The sequence below is a fragment of the Acromyrmex echinatior genome, chromosome 9 (genome assembly GCF_024713525.1).
Source record: "Acromyrmex echinatior isolate Ae372 chromosome 9, ASM2471352v2, whole genome shotgun sequence".
Lineage (NCBI taxonomy): Eukaryota > Metazoa > Arthropoda > Insecta > Hymenoptera > Formicidae > Acromyrmex > Acromyrmex echinatior.
The window spans coordinates 7,119,894-7,144,173 of NC_141860.1; the positions used below are offsets into that span (position 1 = coordinate 7,119,894).

Consider the following 24,280-nt stretch of genomic DNA (forward strand, 5'->3'; position numbering starts at 1 on the left):
TAATCCAATTAGACTTACATTATTCTATGAACAAACATATTACTTCTCAAGGCCGATGCACAATTTTTATCCAAATTAATAGTCCAACGAACAATCTAAATTTACACGCAGATACATCACAAATACATAAATTATATTTTCAAGAATTGAAAACTTTATATAAAGAAGAAAAAAAGGAAACATCATATGTGATGTTTTTTCCAGTATCCTCTACATACAATAGTAAAAATAATGTCTGGGTTTTTTATTTCGATAAGAAAATACCACCTGGTTCTTACAGTCTAAATTTGATATTTGAGTATGCAGAAGTAAACAGTGAAGGGGTTTTCAGAACGTCATTTATAAATGATGAAGGAAATACAACGTGAGTAAAAATTAAAATGTTATAAGCGGATCGATATATTCAATTGAATATTTATAATCATGTAAAATATATCATTGAAATATAACAGATGGTTAGTCGCATTAGATTTTCTGCCAATTGGAGCTCGACGAATATTTCCTTGTTGGGATGAACCAAGATTTCTGGCGACTTTTGAGATTTTTATGAATATAATAACATCTGAATATAATTACACGATTTTGTCGAATACACCGACTAGAAATACAACAAGTTATATACTTGACTTTCAAAAAATAATGCAGGTTGAGGTGACTTCTCGCATCCCGACATATCACGTCTCAGCAATACTGCTATCGCATTTCACCACAATAAAATTATTGTTTTTTGAAAGTAAGAGAATTATGCGTTTGTAAACCTTCTTAATACATTAATTAATGATTTCTTAATGAATAATTTCTTCTTGTTATCAGTTTCTAGAATATCTTTTGAGAAACTTAAGAATGTATGCTTTAATCAATTCTTTTAAATTAGTATATTCTAACTTCATGATGATCTACTTGTGTTCTTCGCCAAATAGTCTATATAATATATTTTCCACAGAATACTTTTCACTTGGTGTTTGCAATATTTTTAAAGAATTATAGATAGTGTAATATTTAGTGTTGGTCAAATCTGATTAATTTTGATGAATGAAAATAATAAAAGGACATAAAAAAGAAAACTTTCAATAGATGATTTAATAGATGTTTATAAGTAAATTTCTGAGATATATTTAATGTATGATATACGTTATATAACAGGAGCGCAGCTTGACACAAACGTCTGGCCATGCCTTCTCATTTCTTCCCATACCTTCTTCTTAATCTTTCTTGTGCTTTCTCCGATACGCGTGCAATTTCGAACGGCTTTCTTTATGTCTTCGTATGTACAGTCGGAGCCTAAAAAATTGCAACACTGTTTTTCAATGAGTTTCGGAATACAGCTTGCTCACCGAGAGATTAATTCTTATTCATCGATCGACAAATAAGAATCAGTGGAGTAATGAGTAGAGAGACTCCATTTCTACATTAAAAAAAATCGTGTTGCAATCTTTTAGACTCTGACTATACATAAAAACAATTTTAAAAATATTTTTGGAAAATAGTTGGGACATATTCTTTTATTCGGTTCTGACATTAAGATAGCGAATAATCACGTTGAGATCAAAGATACCGACACGAAGTGTCCCAACTGATTACACGACAAATTACACGGCAAAATTAGAAATAAAATTCTATTCCGAATTATAGATCGTCTAACGTGGACTTAAATTTTCTTTCTCGAGCCCCTTTATTATCTTCCCATCATAATCAATCAGGTTTTGATCAGACATTATATAAACACTATGTATTACCTGTAACACTATCTATACATTAAATTAAAAACAGCAAATTAGATAAAATGAAATATAATTTGATACTTTTTACAAAACCATTCATACCTGATGCTACTTGTAAATGTAAATTTAGTGGTTATTAAAGTATTTGATATATAGGATAACCTGAGTGAGATTAAAATAGCATATATTTTTAGACTAAATGAAGAGTAAAATTCCACTTTACACACACACACACACACACACACACACACACACACACACACACACACACACACACACACACACACACACACACATAACCTTATAAATTAAAAACATATATTTTTTGGAAATTATTTTAGAAACTGTTATAAAAATAAGTAGAAAATTCTTAAGCTAAAAATATAATTTTGATATTATAGATGATATGAATCTAAACATCAGACATCGACAGCAGTTAAATGCGTATTATATCTCATTTGCATATTTTGTTGTTGAGGAAGTCACATCATATTACATATCGCAAGAGCGTCTCAAGAATATAACAGATATAACTCATGTTCTAATCCCAGGTTTCCGACACGATGCCGTTTCAAATTTGGGACTCATTTATTACAAGTACTATATTTTTCTTTTAAGGAAATTATTCTTTTAAATAGAAATTTTATTAAACAATATTTCTCATATTTTACATCAAAATCTCATTTTAATTTAATAAAAAAAGTTATAACATTTATTTTTTTTAACTTGTTTTCTTTATTTTAATTAATATTGCACTAAACAAGCCCATATAAAAGTATCATTTAGTAGTCTAATATACAATAAAATATAATTATATAATTAAGAGAGAAACGACTAAAATTTAAAACAATTAAATAGAAGAAGTAAAACCTAACAAAATTCTATCATGCTTCTATTTGAAATGCTTTTTAGAGAAACAGCTGTTATATTTCATGAAAAGAAAGAACCATTAATGCGTAAACCAGAAATTGCGCGTTTAATAGGACGTTCAATAGCATATCAATGCTTTAAGAATCATATCAGTCCATCTTGGTGGTCTTACATGTGGTTAATCGAGGGTGTTACAACATTGCTCGCATTGGATGCAATTGATGAGGTTTTTTTATTTAATATTATTTCCAATGACAAACAATAGCATATGTATTTAAATTAAATTGATAGTAAAGACTTGCAAAAACTCTTTTTGAATAGTTCAGATACTATATAATTTAAAATAATTATATATAATATTGTACATTTTGCAGAAACTTTACTATATAAATCACCTTTAATACAAAACAGTTATTTATAAAATAGTAATAATAGTACAATGCAGTAGCATTATGCAGTAGCGTGATGCATATTTTGCTACTAATATTCGACCTAATTAATTATCGATTATATTAAAATTTTCACTTCTAGATTTTGCCAGATTTCCATATAAACGATTTGTTTGTCGTTCAAACTCTACAAGAATCTCTTCGTTTCGATGATAATTTCATTATGAAGTCTCTTATAACAGAAATAAAAACTCCTTCTGAAATTGAATCAATTTTTTCAATGTCTTATTATTTGAAAGGTAATTAATTAAATAGTCTATAAATTTTCAAACGTGAAAATTGTCGTAAAAGTATAAATTGTAAGTCTTTATTTTTACATATTACATTTATATGTTTTATAAAAGTGAAAAAAAAAATTCCAGAAATAAATTTATTCTTTATAAGATTATTTATCTTTACAAATATATACGTGAATCGTAATAAATACTTTAAATATATAATTATATTTTATAAACTGCTTTCCATAGCACCATCTATATTGCGCATGTTACAACTGATGCTTTCGAAAGATATATTTCAAAAGGGTATAACGATATATTTAAACAAAGAGTAAGTAAAACTGACATGTTATTATTTGTAAAATTATCAAATTTGTAGCACATTCCTTCCCCCCTCCCCCCGCACACACACACACACACACACACACGCACGCACACACACACACACACACACACACACGCACGCACGCACGCACGCACGCACGCACGCACACGTGCATTCATGGAATTTATATATAATAATTTTTAATTACAAATATTGTATAACATTTGTTGAAGTGTTTATTAATAGTAAAATTATTATAAATTTTACAGTCCTTTAGATGATGTGACAACTATTGACGCTTTCTGGTTTGCTATACAAAATGCTTATGATGCTTCTGTAAACAATGTAAGATTAAACGTAGAGGAGTTAATGAATGCTTGGACAAAGCAACAGCACTATCCTGTGGTGAAAGTTACACGAAATAATTCTAACGTGACAATATTAATAGAAAATATGAATGAAAAGAACTGGTGGATACCTTACACAACGACTACGAATGCAAATAAACATAGACCTGACTTTTCTTTATTAACTCTGCAGAGTAATATCCGTTTTCCTTTAGTGGGAGAAGAATTAAATCTCAATGTTGGAAGTAATTGGATTATAGTTAATGTACAACAAATAGGTAAATATCGATTGAGAAATGTATTGTGCTTAAATATTTAATGTATATTGTATAATATACAGAAGCCACTATGCGTTTCGTGGATTATCTCTCTAGACCCATTATTTTATTAGGATGTCAATGTTTCATGAATGTTGCAGTTCATTTCATCAGAGCAAGAATGAAATAAAATATCCCATAATATATTTATTTTTTGAAATAATTTTTATATAATAATTCTATATGCAGTATAATTAGAAGAATTATATTATATTATTGAAAAATTCATTTTGTAATTTCATTTACAAAATAATAACAATTGTTAAATCTCAAAAATATAATCGTAAAGAAAATTTGGTTATCATAATATTTATCCTTACGAAACGATCAACAATTTTTCCCTTTAATACTTTGTTAAACCATTAAAAACACGAGAGATGTTCTAAATGTCCAAATTAACCCGGCCAAACATTAGTGAACTCGCATGGTACTCAGTGCCGCATCACAAATTTATTATTTAGGAGTTATAATAATTGGAGGGATAATTGGACAATCGTCGTAAAAGCAAATAAAATATTTATAATAAAATATAAAATTTAAATTTAACTATAATACTAAAATTTTGTATCTACTTTTTAATAAAATTAAAAGTCTGGTTATATGTAAGTGGAAAATTAAAAATAAGATAAAAATTAAGAGATTTGAAAATAAAGACATACTAATTTACAATCAAATATAAGAAAATAATAACAATGTTTTCATAAAATAATGGTATAAAATAATCTTTTTAATACATAGAAATAATAATTATAAATTAATAATAGTTATAATTTATTTACAACATAACTTAATCTAACATTAACCAAAAGAGATATTAAACATTAATACAAGTAAAAATAAATTAAAATGTGGGAAGCGGTTTAATATGTCGCATTATTACAATTATATATAATACAATTTTATATAAGCAAGATTTTATTTGCTTTTTGAGGCGCGCGTGGCACTTCATGTTACAAAATATGATTTTAGTAGATAAAAGATTAGTCAACTTAATAGGAAAAATTTGCGTTACAACAATTGCGTTATCTTATCTTTGAGATATTAAATGAAGACCAATGGTTGATAATAAAAAAAAGATCTGCATTATTAATGATTTTTTAGAAAAACATATTACGGTACTTAGTGCCGCGGCACCCGGAAAGAAAACATTCTATATAAATTTTTACAACTTTATTTATAATATGTTATTTTACTTATAATAAATTTATGTATAATTCTAATGTGATAATAGTAAATATAATAGAAAATAAAGTACAGTAAAAGTATTGTTAGCAAAAATCGATCAAGATTATATATCAATAATGAAAACAATTCTTGATTGTACAACAGGATATTATCGTGTTAATTACGATAAGACTTCATTGGGACAAATCTCGGAATACTTAAACTCAGATGAACATCACATAAATAAAATACATGTTCTCAACCGTGCTCAAATTATCGATGACGCATTTTACTTTTTTATGAGAAACGAAATTGATTTGAATGTATTCTTAAATCTCACGAAATATTTATGGCGAGAGACAAATTTTATAGCATGGTATCCTATGTTTAAAGGTCTTGAATACATGTCGATTTTCTTTCATTATCAAAGTAGTTCATATATGAAGGTAGACAATAATAAATTTTATCAATAAAGTATGTAAAATATTAGAATGTAATTAATTTTATATTAATTTCTTAATATCTTTAACAAATTAACATATATATTGAAATTAATATATATTGAAATAAACTCTTTTCGTTTTTAAAGTTTAATTAATTTAAAAATAGAATATTAAAAACTTATTATAAATTAATTTTACTTATTTAGTTTTGAATAGAGTAATTTTTTTCTACTAACTTTTATTATTTTCTTTTAAACATATTTATTAAACAAGTAAGATTTAAAATAAAATTATATATTTTTGTAAGAAGTCTTGTAATAATCAGTTAGCCAACATACTTTTTCGAATTATTGTGCACAGATTGTAAATTATTATACATTTCTGGTACAACGATTTAATATCACAATAGTAAACATCAAATTTAATTAATTGATTACGTTCCGTACAATTTTGAGTTGATTAATTTGCATATGTATAATATTGTAATAAATATATTTATAAAATACACACAATAATTTAAGATTATGTAATTTATGAAGATAAAAAATTAATTATACATTTTAACACATTTTTTCGAACACATACATACACACACGCATAATTGTTTTCTTTATTAATATAATAAAGAACCAACGTAAATATTATATTACTTAATAATTCTTATAGGAAAATATGTTGAGAATAGTAAATAAAATTTTTGTTGAAATAATAAGAGATGATTCGGATTATTTATTCGATATCAGTTTAAAAGAAGAGATTTCAAGATGGGCATGTATTTTTGGTTCTTTCGAATGCAAGGAGGAAGCTTACTCTAGATTAGAGATACATTTAAAAAACCAAACGTAATATGAATAATTATTTGTATTATTTTTAATTTTTAATAGTAAAAGTAATTTTCGTATTTATGCAATGCTTAATGAATTATTTGATCAAGTTTGTTGAAATACTACAAACAAAATTTACGTAATTAATCAAGTTTGTTGAAATATAAACAAAATTTACGTAATTAATTTTTATATTCTCTTTCTAATATTCTAGTATTTTGTCTCGGTGGAAGCAATGGCCATACTATAATGGTTTAATGGTAGCAGATAATAATACTTGGTATTCAGCGTTACATAATATACATACTGGAAAATTTGATTTATCTGATTATATGTATCTTAAATTCATAGCTTGCTCCGAAGATTTCTTTATTATTCGTAATTATATAGAGATCATAAAGTCAGCAGAGTTTTATAATGAAATACAAAAAGATTATGGCCAAGTTTACATTTTTCATTTTGTCGTTGAGAGACATGCAAAGAATGATACCATGCTTGATTATATATTAGCAAATTTGAATGAAATAAAACCCAGGTATTTTTGAAGATATATCGTTTAAATTCGTAAAAAAATTTGTATATATAATAATAAATTTTTTATTTACATAGAAAAATGACTGCCGCTGTAGCATTAATAGATATTATTAATCACGTGTATACCAAGGAGCAATTGAATAAGGTTATTATAGCTTCTCATCAATATTACATTTATTATTGTTTTATTAGGTGTTGGAATTAATTCGTAGCGTTTTTTAATGAAAGAATGTTATTTATTTCACATGAGCATTAAAAAATACATTAATGAAAGTACTTCCCATCACTTGTAAAACGCTACGAATTAATTCCAACACCTAATATGTTTGTATATATTTACATATATATAATATGCATACATATGTATACTAATTTTAAAAACTAAAATATTAGAAATATTTATTTTTTAAATAAAATTAATATGTTAATTACTAATAAGAATCGAAATATTTTTGTTGTTTAGATTACTCATTATTTGCATAAATATCTAACATTGCCAACTGATGAATCTGTATTTAAACATCTACTAATGAATCATAAACTATATAAACAGGTAAATTTGATGTATTAAACATATTCATTTAATTTGTCTTTATTTAATTAATGTATTTATATCTTTTATTTATAATTACATAAAAATTATACATTATACACGCACCCGTGCTGAGTGCATATGTATTATCCTGTTCTAATTATAATCGATAATTATAAAGAAATAATGTGTAAAATTTTTATTGTTTAATGTCAAATTATTATATTTATTAATGCTGACTATGTATATATGTTTTTAATTAATTCAATAATTTGTTTTAGATAAAGGCATGCGTAATACCTAAATTTCCAGATTTAACAATTTTTGTGAAACTTATATTGTTTCAACGCAAAATAGAATCACGTCTACTTGAAATAACTCAACAAGAAGAATACTTTCAGCGATATATTTAATGTATTTAATGTATTATTAATAAATTCATGTAATGTTTAATCAATATTATATCAATGTGTAATGTGTATACGTCTACCTTTACTATCAATAATGATTTATTTGAGTTATATATAATATTGCTGTTTACAATAAATAAAGTATATTCAAGAACATTTATTAATTTCTTTTAAATTTTTGTGTATTAAATCTAAATAATAATTTTTTAATTCCGGTAAAAAGTTTTCCATGTATGTATATACATCAATATGTAAAAATATGCATAAATATTCATAAACATGTATAATTATTATGAAATATATGTCCATATATCTTCCTTTCTTTTATAAAATTATTTTTTAATTTAATAAAAGTAATAATAATAATGAGAAAACATCAAAAATAATTGAAGGGATAATTTTCGTATTGTTTATTTTAGAAAAATCATAGATAATTATGTATAGTTTTAGCAATTATTTTACATCTTATCAGTCGTTTGAATAATTTCCGAAATTCATAGTGATGATGTGACTTTTACTATTAGTCAGCTAAATTATTTAATTGGATTTTCAATATAATTTTTTTAATCTGTTGTTTCCCCTTGTTGACAGAACTTTAATGGCAGAATTATTAATCTATAATGTTTATAAAAATTAATGAACATTTAATACTTTCATTAATTGCGCTGCAATTATTATATTGTTGTTAGTATTTTAACAAATGAAGTTGTAAGATATACATGAATCAAGTTACATTCATACATCCATGTAAACAAAATTAAAAATAAAATTTAATCCTTTTAATTAAAACGTTAAATTAAGTATGTATCAATTTCTATATTGTCTTTGATTTGGTGCAAGGCGAAGCAGCTTGATTTCAAAGAAACAGAATACGAGAGGTTCGCGCACTTTAAAATTATAAAATATAAAGAATTCTTTCTGAACATACATATATAGGTTGTTTTAAAATTTAATATATTTTTCCGGTTTACGAATATTCTACAATCAACATATTTATAATCAACATTTTTTATGAGAAAAAGTGAACTTTTTAAAGTTTTATTTTTAATGATATTTTGTATATAAAAGTATAGATAATGTCATCTAAAAATTAATTTTACAAAATATTTTAGATTTTACTCTGATTCCCATATTTCGATACAAGAAATGAGAAATATCTCATACATATATTAGGTGTTGGAATTAATTCGTAGCGTTTTACAAGTGATGGGAAGTACTTTCATTAATGTATTTTTTAATGCTCATGTGAAATAAATAACATTCTTTCATTAAAAAACGCTACGAATTAATTCCAATAAACCTAATAAAATATTAATTCTACGATAATTTTATCTTGACATTTTCAGGCACAAAACAGAAAAATTATTGTAAAGTTGATTTAATTACATACCAAATAATAATATTTATTGAGTACTAGTAATATATATAAGACATATACTAAGGTACTAATGACCTTAAATACGTACATGATGCTATATATATTTTTGTATCGGACATCGATAACGTTCTCAGTTTTCGATTAACTCTCGAAAAGATAAGATTGTAAAGGTATATTTTCGATATTAACAATTTATCAGGTTGTGTTATGCGCAATTAATTATTTTGAAACATCTTAGGTGTACAATTTTACACAAGGTGAGTCACCAAAAATATAACATATATATCAGAACAATTTTTGTAATCGCTAGAATACATAATTTATAATCAAACAGATGCATGTTATTTTTTTACTAAAATTATTTTTTTATTAATAATCAATAAGATTCACTTTTTATTTTTGTTTCTTCCGAATTGTAATAGTTTATATATTTCTATTGCCTTTTTTATATTTTAAAGCTTATGAAAAGAGTTCTGCATTTATTTTGTTATATTTTTTAAATGTTCCTACAGACGTCTCAAACAAAAATTGGCATAATATTTTTAAAGCTGTTACTAATTAGTGATCTAGTAATCAATTTGGCCAAAACGGATTACAAAAGCTAATGTAGTTTATTCCATATCTGTTTTCTACTTTCTTTAGATACTACATTCCAAGGTTACATTCCAAAATTTACTCTGAGGAAATATTACTTAATATAATATATATTACATAAACTATATTACGAGTAAAAGTTTTCTTCTAGGTCGTTTTGGAATGTGTCCTAAATTATGATCATGAATGTAGTATTGTAAATAAATTTTGTCAATCTCATTTCATCATCTAGTACTTTAAAAATTAACAAAAACGCAGCGTAGGATATATTTGAATAATTCGAAAAGAAGAATACGAAATATATATATATATATTTTGCATTCTTCATGTTTTATTCTATATCTTTCTCTGAACTAGATCAGCTAGATTTTTTTAGGATAAGTTGAATATACAATACGTGAATATACAATGAGAATGCTCATTTTTCCCTATTTAAGAATAAATATATTTATTTAATTTTCTTGATTTGTTACTTTTCTTGATTGTATTACTGTCCGTTAGCTCTCCTAAATGCTAATTTTTATTATAAAAATAGATTAAATAAAATTTTATAAGATTTGAAGAAAGTACATTTACGTAATCATAAATTTATATATCACAGAAACATTCGAACATACAATAATTTATATTCAATTCATTTTAGATCGACGTTTTCTCTTGTCGGTTAGACGTAATCGTAAAAGTAAGATGAAATTTGTGTTCAAAGAAATTTAAGTAAATTTGATTTTACTTTGGTCGAATTTGTTTGCCGTTAGGTCACATAATATTTGATTATTTTGTTTAAAACAAATGACAAACAAATCTTGAAAATAACAAGTTATTATACAAACGTAGAAAATAAGTGTTATGTAATGAATTAGTATGTAATTAATAAATAATTATTTAATATTTATTATTTAATAATATTTATTAATCAATATTATTAAATAATATTATAATAAACATTAAATTTACAATATTAATGCTTGTTATGAATCTCTGTTAAATAATAAATTGCCAAAAATTTTTTTAATGTTATTTAATAAAAATTAATATAGCCTTTTTGTGTCCCTTTCCTGCTTTTTACATACAAAATTATGATGAACTAGACTGCGCTGCGTTTCGCAAATAAATTTTTGTTATCCATTAAAAAAATTTCTACAGATATCTGCAATGGAAATTGGTATGAGATTTTTAATACTGTTATTAAATAGTGGTCTATTATATTTTGGTGCGGCAGATGTATTTATTATCAACGATTGGAAATATGGAAACTTGTTGAGATTTAGTGTAAATCCGTATTTACCGAATAATATATATCCGATACACTATACAATCCATTTACAACTTCATGATATAAATCATAATACCTCTGTTTTCGGCAAATGTATAATCCAAATTAAAATTATTAGTCGAACGCAAAATATAAGTTTACACGCGGATGAATTACGAATACAAGGATTAAGTTTTAGAGGATTGAAAACTTTATATAAAAATTATGAATTGAAATTTTTTCCAGTAGTCATGACATATTATAGTCAAAATAATGTCTGGGCCTTTATATTCGAAAAGGAATTATTACCTGGTTTTTATAACCTAAATTTAACATTCGAGTATTTAGAAATAGACAGTAAAGGGCTTTTCAGAACATCATTTATAAATGATGAAGGAGATTCAACGTGAGTAAAAATTCAAATATTATAAGCGCATTGTTATATTCAATTAAATATTTATAATTATGTAAAATATATCGTTAAAATGTAACAGACGATTAGTCGCATTAGATTTTCTGCCAATTGGAGCCCGACGAATATTTCCTTGTTTCGATGAACCACGATTTCAGACGACTTTTGATATTTTTATAGCATATAATTATGTAAATTACACGATTTTATCGAATACACCAACTATAGAAAGTTATGTACTTAACACTATAGAAACGATGCGTTTTAATGTGACTTCTCGAATCCCAACATATCACGTCTCAGCAATACTGCTATCGCATTTTATCACAGTGAAATCATTGTATTTTAAAAGTAAGAGAATTATACATTTGGTAAATCCTCTTAACATATTTTTAATAAATGATTTTTTAATGATTAATTTCTTCTTTGTTATCAGTTTCTAGAATATTTTTTAAAACTAAGAATATATTCTTTAACTAATTCTTTTAAATTAGTATATTCTAACTTCATATGATGATCGATCTATTTGTGTTCTCGTCAAATAACCTACACATTGTCCACACACAATACGTTTCACTTGATATTTGCAATATTTTTAAAGAATTATAGATAGTGCAGTGTTTAATGTTGCTTAAAATTTGACTAATTTTGATGTATGAGAAAATAATAAAAAGAAATAAAAAAGAAAACTTTTAATAGTTTATTTAACACAGATGTTTAATAAGTAAATTTCTGAGACATATTTATGTATGATATATATTATATAATAGGAACGTACCGGGACACAAATATTTGGCCATGCCCTTTTATGACTTCTCATTCCTTTTCATGCCTTCATCTCACTATTTCTTGTGCTTTCTCGGATACGCGTGCAACTTCGGATGGTTAGGTATCTTTGTCTCCATATAAACAAGTAACTCTGGAAAATAGATGGGACACCTTCTTTCCTAATATTGTATTAAGATAGCGAATGATCGTTGAGATGCCAACACGAAGTGTCACTACACTGTGGTTATATGACATGCAAAATTAGAAATAAAATCCTATTCCAAATTATAGATTGTCTAAAGTGGACTTAATTTTCTTCCTCGAGCCCCTTTATTATCTTCTCATCATAATCTCAATTAGATTTTGAGATACTACAAACATTCTACTGTATTATCTATAACACGGTGTCTACATTATACATTAAAAGCAGCAAATTAGATAAAATGTGAGAAACAAGATTTTATACGTTTCACAAAACCATTCCATACTTAATGTTACTTGTAACTATGAATTATGTGATTATTAAAATTTCTAATATGAAATACTTGTGAAATTAAATAGCGCATATTTTTAAAATAAATGTAAGAGTAAAATTCTACTTTACTCATAATCTTATAAGTTAAAAACATATATCTTTTGGAAACTATTTTAGAAACTGTTATAAAAATAAGTAGAAAATTCTTAAGCTAAAAATATAATTTTAACAAGTATAAAAGAAGAGCATAAGCAATATTATATAAAAATATAATTTTGATATTATAGATTTGAATCTAAACATCAGATATAGACAGCAGTTAAACCCTTATGATATCTTTTTTGCACGTTCTATTGTTGACGATATCACATTATACTTCATATCGCAAGAACATCTCAAGAACACGACAAATATAACTCATGTTCTAATCCCAGGTTTCCGACACGATGCCGTTTCAAATTTGGGACTCATTTATTATAGGTATTACATTTTTCCTTTAAGAAAATTATTTTTTAAATTGAAAATGTATTTTACTGTTATTATTGTTATAAAACAATATGTTTCATATTTACATCAAAATCTCATTTTAATTTATAACAAAAGTTTTGACATTTATTTTTAAAAATTTGTTTTCTTTATTTTAATTAATATTGCACCGAAAACAAGTCCACATAAAGTATCATTTAGTAGCTTATACAATATAATATACAATATAATATACAATAAAATATAATTATATAATTATTGAGAGAGACAACTAACGTTTAAAACAATTAAACAGGAGGAGTGTAAAACGTAACATAATTCTATTATATTGAAATGCTTTTTAGAGAAACAGCAGTTATATTTCGCGAAGAAGAAGATCCGTTAATGCGTAAACCAGAAATTGCGCGTTTAATAGGACGTTCAATAGCATATCAATGCTTTAGGAATCGTATCAGTCCATCTTGGTGGTCTTACATGTGGTTAATCGAGGGTATTACAACATTATTCGCATTGGATGCAATTGATGAGGTTTTTATTTAATATTATTGCCAATGACAAACAATAGCATATGTATTTAGATTAAACTAATGTAGTAAAAACATGTAAAGACTCTTTTTAAATAGTTCGGATACTATATAATTTAAAATATAATTATATTATACATTTGACAGAAACTTTACTATATAAATCACACTTTTAATTACAAAACAGTTATTTATAAAATAGTAATAATAGTGCAATGCAGTAGCATTGCGCGATACATATTTTGCTGCTAATAAATATCCCATCTAATTAATTACTGATTATATTAAAATTTTCATTCCTAGAATTTCCCAAATTTTCGTATAAAAGACTTGTTTGTCGTTCAAACTCTACAAGAATCTCTTCGTTTCGATGATAATTTTGTTATGAAACCTCTTATAACAAAAATACAACTTCCTTCTGAAATTGAATCAATTTTCTCTATATCTTATTATATGAAAGGTAAGATATTAATTACACAATCCATAAATTTTCAAACGTGAATGTCGTAAAAGTATAAATTGTAAATGTTTATCTTTATTTACATATTACATTTATATTATAAAAGTGAAAAAGAAAAAAATAATTTGAGAGAAAATAAATTTATTTTTTACAAGATTATTTATCTTTATAAATATGTGAATTGTAATAAATACTTCAAACATATAATTATATTTTATCAAAGAACTGAAAAGGATACGGGCAATAAGAGTCAAGCGCAGAAGACGTTGCGCAAATAATATATCTATGAAATGTGAAAACGTTGAGCGCGTTTTAGTGAATAAAGAAGTTTCAAAGAAGCTTCTGCGCTTGACTCCTATATCTTTTCCAGTTCTTTGATTTATAAAGAATCTTGATTAGATTGGTTTGATTTGTTATACGCATTATATTTTATAAACTGACTTTCCATAGCACCATCTATACTGCGCATGTTACAACTGATGTTCTCAAATGATATATTTCAGAAGGGTATAAAGACATATTTGAGCATAGAGTAAGTCAAAATAATGATATATCACTAACATTATTAATCATTATTTGTAAAATTTGTCAAGTCTATAGCATATCACACACACACACACACACGCGCGCGCGCGCGCGCACGCCATTCATGAAATTTATATATAATAATTTTATATTACTAAATACAACTTTTATTGAAATGTTTATTAATAGTAATATTATTATAAATTTTACAGCCCTTCTTTAGATGATATGACAACTATTGACGCTTTCTGGTTTGCTGTACAACATGCTTATGATTCTTCTGGAATCAGACGTGAAGGATTAAGCATAAAGCAGTTAATGAATGCTTGGACAAAACAACAGCATTATCCTGTGGTGAAGGTTACACAAAATAATTCTCGCGTGACAATATTAATTGAAAATATGAATACTAATGAGAAGAACTGGGCGATACCTTACACCATGACTACGAATGCAAATGAACGTAGTCCCGATTTTTCTGTATTAACTTTGCCTTTTGATATGCACTTTCCTGTAGTGGGAGAAGAATTATTTTTAAATCATAATGGAAGTAATTGGATTATAATTAATGTACAACAAATAGGTAAATACCGATTAAAAAATATATTGTGCTTAAATGTTTAATGTATATTATATAATGTACAGAAGCTATGCGTTTCGCGGGTTATCTCTATGTCCGTAGACCCATTATATTATTAAAATGTCAATGTTTCATGAACATTCTCCAGTTCATTTCATAAGGACGAGAATGAAGTAAAATATCCTATAATATATTCATTTTTTAAAATAATTTTTATGTAATAATTTTATATGTGGAATAATTAGAAGAATTATATTATATATTATTATACAGGGTGAGGCACCTAAAATAAAACACCGGAATATCTCGAAAAAATTAAACGCGATAAGAAAAAATGTTTCAGACAAAAGTTGTATGATTCACAGAGGACAAATAATGATGAAATCATTTTGCAAAAAAATTGATTTTTTGAGGTCACACGGAGGTCACTTCCACTTTTTCAAACGGAATGATATGATTTTTTTACACAGTATGCTTTCTCTAATTATTCTGTACACAAAAGTATTAGAGATATCAAATCTATAAGTGATACCTATCAATATATATAGATAGTGATATCAAAAAATCAATAGACGAGATATTTTATACTTTATTCCGATACTTTATACTTTATTCCATAAGTCACATATAATAGTGACATAAAATATTAAATAATTAATGAATTATTAATTTTTTTATAATCATGCCTTAATACTTTTATTAACAGAATATTGAGATAAATCAATTCAGTAATTCAAATAAATCATCAGTTAATGGAAAAAAAGCACATAGTTGCTTTAAAAAAATATAGAAAATGGATAATCTTTTAAATAAGCAACTATATATGTGCTTTCTTTCCACCAACTGGTTCATCTCATTATTCTGTTCATAAAAGTATCAAGATACAATTATTAAAAAATTAATAATTTACGAGTTATTTAACATTTTATGTGCCACAATAAAGTATAAAGTATCTCGTAAACTATTGGTTTTTTGATATCTTTATAAATGCAACGTATAGATGTAACGTATGCAGAATAATTAGATCATATTGTGTAAAAAAATCATACCATTTCGTTTAAAAAAATGGAAGTGACATCCATGTGACCTTGAGAGAAAAATTAATTTTTTGAAAAATTATTTCATCATTATTTGTCTCTCTTCAAATCATACAACTTTTGTCTGAAACAATTTTCCCTATCGTATTTAATTTTCGAGATATTTCGATGTTTTAGGTGTCCCATCCTGTATTATTGAAAAAAACATGCATGTAATTTCATTTATGAATTATAAATGGAATATTATAAATAACGATTTTGAAATCTTAAACATATAATCTTGATTGAAAACAATTCTTGATTGTACAACAGGATATTTTCGTGTCAATTACGATAAGATTACTTTGAGACAAATCTCGGAATACTTAATGTCGGATGATGTAAATAAAATACATATCCTCAATCGTGCTCAAATTATCGATGACGCATTTTATTTTTTTATGAAAAAGGAAACTGATTTGAATGTATTCTTGGCTCTCACGAAATATCTACAGCAAGAGACAGATTTTATAGCATGGTATCCTATGTTTAAAGGTCTTGAATACATGTCGACCTTTTTCCATTATCAAAGCAGTTCATATATCAAGGTAGATAATAATAAATTTTGTCAATAAAATATGTAAAATATTAGATTTAATTAATTTTATATGTAATTAATTTTATATCAATTATTTCTCGATATTTTTAACAAATTAATATATATATATATTGAAAAACTTGTTTACTTTTTTCATTTTAAAAATCTAATTAATTTAAAAATAGAATATTAAAAGCATATTATAAATTAATTTTAATTATTTAATTTTGAATAGAGCAATGTTTTTCTATTTCCTAACTTTTATTATTTCCTTTTAAATATATTTATTAACTAAACATTTTATAAGATTCAAAATAAAATTTGAAATAAAATTATATTTTTTAGTAAGAAGTCTTGTAATAATCAGTTAGCCAACATGTATTTTTTCGAATTACTTTATACAGATTTTAAATTCTTTTCTGATGCAACGATTTAATATCAAAACAGTAAATATCAAATTTAATTGGTTACGTTCTGTATAATTAAATTGATTAATGTTTAAATATAAATGTATAATACTGTAGTATATATGTTTTAAAACATACAATAATTTTAGATAATTTTTAATTTATAAAGATAACAAAAAATTAATACACATTTATTCAAACACAAACACATACATATACACACGCATAATTTTTTTCTTTATCAACACAATAAAGAACGTAAATATTATATCACTTAATTCTTATAGAGTAATATGCTGAGTATAGTAAATACAATTTTTGTTAAAACAATAAAACATAATTCGGACAATTTGTTCGATATTAGTTTAAAAGAAGAGATTTCAAGATGGGCATGTATTCTTGGTTCTTCCGAATGCAAGAAGGAAGCTTACTCTAAATTACAGATACATTTACAAAATCAAACGTAATATAAATAATTATTTGTATTATTTTTAATTTTTAATAGTAAAAATAATTTTCGTATTTATGCAATGCTTAATGAATTATTTGATCAAGTTTGTTGAAATACTACAAACAAAATTTACATAATTAATTTTTACATTCTCTTGCTAATATTCTAGTGTTTTGTCTCGGTGGAAGGAATGGACATACTGTAATGGTTTAATGATAGCAGATAATAATACTTGGTATTCAGTATTTGATAATACAAATACTGAAAAATATGATTTACCTAATTATATGTATCTTAAATTGATGGCTTGTTCCGAAGATTTCTTTATTATTCGTAATTATATAGAGCTCATAAGATCAGCAGAGTTTTATAATGAAACACAAAAAGATTACGGCCAAGTTTACATTTTTCATTTTGTCGTTGAGAGACATGCAAAGAATGATACTATGCTTGATTATATATTAGCAAATTTGGATGAAATAAAACCCAGGTATTTTTATTTGAAGATATATCGTTTAAATTCGTAGAAAAATTAATTATATACTAATAATAAAACTCTTTTATTTACATAGAAAAATGACTACCACTGAAGCGTTAATAGACATTATTAATCACGTGTATACCAAGGAGCAACTGAATAAAGTAAATTATAATGCTTAATTAATATTATATTTATTATTGTATCTGTTTTTTTATGTTATATATATATATATATATATATATATATATATATATATATATATACGCGCACATATATATCCACTAAAAACTAAAATATTAGAAATACTGATTTTTTTTAATACAAAATTACGTAATAAGATTACGAATAAGTATCGAAATAATTTTGTTTTAGATTACTCATTTTGTGGATAAATATCTAACATCGCCAACTAATAATTCCTCATCTAAACATTCACTTATGGATCATAAACTATATAAACAGGTAAATTTGATGTATTTAAAACATATTTATTTAATTTGTCTTTATTTAATTAATGCATTTATACAAAATTTTTTATTTACGTATAAATATTTATAAACATACATAATGCGCATAAATATTCATAAACATGCATAATGATATATGAAATATATCCACACGTATATATATATATATATATATATATATATTCATACATCTCTCTCTCTCTCTCTCTCTCTCTCTCTCTCTCTCTCTCTCTCTCTCTATGTAATTTTCTTTCTTATAAAATTACTTTTTAGTGTAATGGAAATAATAAGTAATGTGAAAACATACAAAATAATAAAAGAATGCTTTTTGCATTGTTTGTTTAAAAAAAAAAACAAGTTTAGAAAAATGTAAAAAAATTGCTCATACGTAATTATGCATAATTTTATATATAATTATATATAAATAATATTTTTACATTTCTTCAAACTTGATATTTTTTTAACAAGCGAAAATTATTAATTATTTTTAATGTTTTCACATTACTATTATTATTTTTATTACACTGAAAAATAATTTTATAAAAGAAAAAAGAATGAACATGTATGAATATATTAGAATAATTATACATGTTTATAAATATTTATGCGTGTTTATGTATGTTTATGCATATTTATACATATTCATGCATAACAAATTTTTTACCTTTTAATTACATAAATACGTTATACACGCGCCGTTGGATCTGAGTTGGATGCATATGTATTGTCCTGTTCTAATTATAACTGATAATTATAAAGGGATAATGTTGTATAAAATTTTTATTGCTTAATATTAAATTATTATATTTATTAATGCTGACTATGTATATATATTTTTAATTAATTTAACAATTGATTTTAGGTACAGGCATGCACAATACCTGAATTACAAGATCTAATAATTCTTGTGAAAGTTTCATTACTTAAACACAAAATAGAATCACGCGTACTTGAAATAACTCAACAAGAAGAATATTTGTCGCGGTATATTTAATTCATTATTAATAAATTTATGTAATGTTTAATCAATGTATATATATATATGTCTTTGTTTATAAATAATAATCTCTTTGAATTATGTACGTACATATTGTTATTTATAATAAATAAAGTATATTCAAGAGATTTATTGATTTTATTTATATTTTTGTTTTAAATTGATCTAAATAATAATTTTTTGAATCCTGGTACAAAATTTTTCATGTTGCATAAATAAACATTGTAATTATGTGTGTAAACATTTATAATTATATATGAAATACCCAGCAAACGAGAATGGATTAAAATGGATTGTAATTTTTTTCTATTCGAATGCGTATTTTAAATAGCGAATACTTTTTTTGGATTTAATTGGATTCAATTAGATTCAATTGGATGCAATTGGATTGAAAAACTGCATTTGCTATTCAAAATTTTGCATTGAACAGTATTCACAATGTGTGTGTTTTGTGTGTGTGTGTGTGTGTGTGTGTGTTTTGTGTGGATGCACAGAAAAAGCTAATATTATTTTTAGATTGAAAGATATAGAGATATGCTCCATGCAATTCCTATAAATGAATAAAAATGCTTTCAGGATTGAAAAGCATTTATTTTAACATTCGTGAATCAATATTTCTGAAAATTTGAATCTATTTCAATTCATTTCAATCCATTTTCGTTTGCTAGATATACAGCAATTTCTTTCATTTGTAAAATTATTTTTTAATATATTAAAAATGATAATAATAATAATGAGAAAACAAAAAATAATTAAAGGAATAATTGTCGCATTATTTATTTTCGAAAAATCAAGTTTGGAGAAATATAAAAAAATTACTCATACATAATTATATTATGTATAATTTTTATATGAGCAATTTTTTTACATTTCTCTAAACTTATGACTACTAGATCGTAATATACGATAATAATTATTACGATCGTAATTATATATTATCTAGTAGTAGTCAACTTCAAAAATCATTCAAGAAGCCGTGGATGTGTTATCCACTGGGAAAGTTTAAATGTTTACTATGTAATTCGAAGTACACATGTCATAAGTATAGAGGAGCCAATGTCACTTGGATTGCTGGAGTTTTAGGTTAACTGAGCGGCAAACGCAGTAAGACGGTAAGACCGGTCGAGTGCGCGGTGCGTCCAAAGTGCCATTGACCAGCTGTGAACAGTCTGACGATCCTTCCGTCAAAGACACCGCGCACCGACGAAGAAACGAAAGGTCGACTAATTAAATTACGATAAGCGATCATGGCAACGCCCACCTGTGATAAGAAAGCGAGAGTGATCGTTTTAGGAGGTGAGGTATCTTGCTATATATCTATATGCCGGCTGTGCGGAGCGGAAGAGCGATAAGACGGTGACGGCTGAGACCTTTATCCGTTTGCGGTTACAGGGTGCGGTTTCATCGGCCGCAATCTCGTAGAGTATCTACTGGATAATGATCTGGTATCTTACTTGCGAGTTGTGGACAAAGTACCACCGCAGACTGCGTGGCTCAATGCGGAGCACCAGCGGGTGTTCGAACATCCTTTGCTTGAATTTAAGAGCGCTAACTTGATTAACATAGGTAATTATAATCAGGATATATCAGAGAACAGGAGTTCTATTGAATAAATCGATTTATATCTATATAATTGAAAGAAGAATTTTTCAAGTTTTACTACTTGATAAAAAAGTAGTTAATATTCTCTTTCTCTTTCTTATTTATTATTGTATTTATTCTCTGTATGATAAGAGTAATAATTAATTCATCACGTGTCGCAGTCTATCATAAAGTATAAAAAATATGATATAAATGATAATCTGTAAAAGGATCATTTTTATCCTATCAAAGTGTCCTGCCAAAACGCGTTTTCCTGTGACGAGCCTATCGATTATGTGTTCAATTGTGCTGGAGAGACAAAGAGTGGTCTCACAGATCCGGTATATAAAGAAGGTATTTACAAATTGAGTCTGAACTGCGCCCAGCAAGCTGCAAAGATTAGAGCTTTGCATTATGTGGAGATATCTTCCGGCAACCTTAATGCTTCAGAAAAGGTATCTCTCTTAATGCCATATACTTTAACGCGAATATGGATTCAGGATTAATCATTGTGCAATGTCATGTAGACTCCTCACAAGGAAGATGATGCCGAAGAACCATGGACATTTGTTGCAAAATACAAGTTACAAGTAGAACACGAATTAAAGAATATACCAGATTTGAAATATACCATTCTCAGACCGGCTATTGTATATGGTTGCGGTGACAGAAATGGCTTAGGTAATTCTAACTTCTCTCGCAGTATATTTTGTTGAAAACTGCATTGTTTGATTTAAAAAAAAAAAAAAAGAGAGAATATATATCTTGGTAACTTGCAGCACCAAGACTAGTAGTGGGTGCAGTTTATAAGCATTTAGGAGAGATGATGAAATTGCTCTGGGGACCGCATCTTCATATGAATACGGTTCATGTGAGGGATGTTGCCAGAGCTATGTGGCACGTAGCTAACAGACCAGAAACAATAGGCCAGACGTATAATCTCGTGGATGAGGGAGATTCTACTCAGGGTTCTATCAGTGCCATAGTCTCGGAACTATTTAATATCAATCATGATTACTGGGGCACTGCGCTATCTACACTGGCTAAAGTATGCAGGCCTTTATATTAAGTATTTTATGTGTGTATATATATGTGTGTGTGTGTGTGTGTGTGTGTGTGTGTGTGTGTGTGTGTGTGTGTGTGTATTTCATATACATATATATATATATATATATATATATAGAGTTTGCTTTTATCTTATATTTTGTAGACTGATATGAGCTCTGTTGTCGAGGAGGTAAATGACAAACACATGGCCCCTTGGGCAGAAGCATGTCGCAAAGATGGAGTGGAGAACAGTCCTCTGTCCCCATATATAGATCAAGAACTTCTATATAATAAGCACTTGTATTTACAATCCGGAAAGTTATGGAACACCACGGGATTCACGTACCTGTACCCTAAATTAACGAAAGATGCTCTTACAGAGGTAAATTACGTTTGTTTCATAAGTTAGTCTCGAAGAAAAATGTATGTAAAGATGAATGTTCATAAAATTGCTTTTTCCATTTACAGGTACTTAATGATTATGTAAGCATGAGGATTTTTCCATATTCTTTGGTTCTGTGAACTTAGCAATACCGACTGCCGAATTCGAATATCGATTCTCTTTTACACGAAGATACAAATCGGATACGGTACGACGCCGAGCGCCGTTTTCACCTTGTGCCTAGAAGGGTTCTATATTAGTTATATATATTCTATTATACACGTTATATACATCTTTACTTGACGTTTTACACGCCAGTAAATATTGCTGAATGAGATTTTAGAAAAATGCATATATATGAAATTTGGATATTTCGTAGACGGCCTATTGCCAATGTGATAAAGTAGCAATTAACGTACTTAATTTTAACATAGTTCTGCAAGTACAGAACATTTTCGCACCTTAAAAATGACTAGTCAAACAGTGACGTTTAAGAATGATTCAGAACAAATTCTTATACACGAAGATAAATATGTGTATAAGAATACTTAAACTTTAAGATGTGGTCTATGAATCAATTTCGATGAATGTTTTAGAAGATCATTGGTCAAAAAGAATGCTTTTTATACACCATTTTTTCAAGACTGTGGACTGCGTACCAATAAAGTTGTTGAAAACCTATATATACACACACATACACATTACTAGATGCATAACAAGAGTTTTTTTTAATATTTGCTACATTCCAAGATGTATATCTTCCACACAAAGCTGTGAATCAAGTCTTTCTATTGAATAACTGTTACACACATAATTTTATTATCGACAATTTTTGAGTATGTGCGACCTAAAGAATTGTATTAAATTAAGTACAAACACCGTTAGATGTGCGTTCAGAAGATATTCATACAAAAGATATTCCTACAGAAGATATTCCTTATTGATATATGAATGATAAATTCATATTGGTAGATTTATATATGAACTGTGCGCGCGTTTACACATATATAAAACATTTAATATAAAATAAAAAAAAAATTATATTCTATTTGGCCTTAAATGCCTCATATAATAAAGATATTAGTAAGTATATTACACTGTCGATATTTTGTTGTTACGCCAATATTGCTACAAGTTCTTTGATAATAAAGTTGCTCCATTTACGAAATCGTATTGACTCATTGTACCCTGTATCGAATATTCTTCGTGCTACAGAAGGAATATACTTTTTTTACACTAAATGTG

At 26.2% G+C, this 24,280-nt stretch overlaps 3 protein-coding genes across 3 annotated transcripts; all 3 read left to right on the forward strand.

Annotated features, from left to right (window-relative positions):
• The first annotated feature begins 348 nt into the window (after window positions 1–348).
• Window positions 349–8,197, forward strand: LOC105151129 (aminopeptidase N). Its single transcript, XM_087409691.1, has 11 exons — window positions 349–364; window positions 434–733; window positions 2,123–2,318; window positions 2,634–2,855; window positions 3,323–3,589; window positions 3,853–4,208; window positions 5,577–5,881; window positions 6,521–6,696; window positions 6,893–7,213; window positions 7,288–7,357; window positions 7,676–8,197. The coding sequence occupies exons 1-11, from the start codon at window positions 349–351 to the stop codon at window positions 7,781–7,783; spliced, it is 2,337 nt and encodes a 778-aa protein (XP_087265817.1). The 3' UTR covers window positions 7,784–8,197.
• Window positions 8,198–9,691: 1,494 nt separating this feature from the next.
• On the forward strand, window positions 9,692–20,947 carry LOC147908545 (aminopeptidase N-like). Its single transcript, XM_087409692.1, has 13 exons — window positions 9,692–11,784; window positions 11,873–12,141; window positions 13,321–13,649; window positions 13,844–14,053; window positions 14,359–14,540; window positions 14,946–15,035; window positions 15,241–15,611; window positions 16,958–17,232; window positions 17,917–18,092; window positions 18,250–18,570; window positions 18,653–18,722; window positions 18,934–19,023; window positions 19,891–20,947. The coding sequence occupies exons 1-13, from the start codon at window positions 11,279–11,281 to the stop codon at window positions 20,020–20,022; spliced, it is 3,021 nt and encodes a 1,006-aa protein (XP_087265818.1). The 5' UTR covers window positions 9,692–11,278; the 3' UTR covers window positions 20,023–20,947.
• A 171-nt stretch (window positions 20,948–21,118) lies between these two features.
• LOC105151026 (hypothetical protein) lies at window positions 21,119–24,203 on the forward strand. Its single transcript, XM_011064465.2, has 7 exons — window positions 21,119–21,321; window positions 21,418–21,591; window positions 21,859–22,061; window positions 22,134–22,287; window positions 22,386–22,654; window positions 22,817–23,035; window positions 23,122–24,203. Exons 1-7 carry the CDS (start codon window positions 21,273–21,275, stop codon window positions 23,173–23,175), a joined length of 1,122 nt encoding a protein of 373 aa, XP_011062767.1. The 5' UTR covers window positions 21,119–21,272; the 3' UTR covers window positions 23,176–24,203.
• Window positions 24,204–24,280: the final 77 nt, after the last annotated feature.

What these genes read in the sequence shown, in the direction of transcription:
- LOC105151026 (XM_011064465.2), top strand. Translation starts at nt 21,273, where the DNA reads ATGGCAACGCCCACCTGTGATAAGAAAGCGAGAGTGATCGTTTTAGGA. An exon ending in CGCTAACTTGATTAACATAG is followed by an intron (nt 21,592 to 21,858) that starts GTAATTATAATC and finishes ATCCTATCAAAG; the next exon opens with TGTCCTGCCAAAACGCGTTT. An exon ending in ACCTTAATGCTTCAGAAAAG is followed by an intron (nt 22,062 to 22,133) that starts GTATCTCTCTTA and finishes AATGTCATGTAG; the next exon opens with ACTCCTCACAAGGAAGATGA.
- LOC105151129 (XM_087409691.1), top strand. An exon ending in AGTTAATGTACAACAAATAG is followed by an intron (nt 4,209 to 5,576) that starts GTAAATATCGAT and finishes ATTGTACAACAG; the next exon opens with GATATTATCGTGTTAATTAC. An exon ending in TTGAATGAAATAAAACCCAG is followed by an intron (nt 7,214 to 7,287) that starts GTATTTTTGAAG and finishes TTATTTACATAG; the next exon opens with AAAAATGACTGCCGCTGTAG.
- LOC147908545 (XM_087409692.1), top strand. Translation starts at nt 11,279, where the DNA reads ATGGAAATTGGTATGAGATTTTTAATACTGTTATTAAATAGTGGTCTA. An exon ending in AAAGCAGTTCATATATCAAG is followed by an intron (nt 17,233 to 17,916) that starts GTAGATAATAAT and finishes TAATTCTTATAG; the next exon opens with AGTAATATGCTGAGTATAGT. An exon ending in ATACATTTACAAAATCAAAC is followed by an intron (nt 18,093 to 18,249) that starts GTAATATAAATA and finishes CTAATATTCTAG; the next exon opens with TGTTTTGTCTCGGTGGAAGG.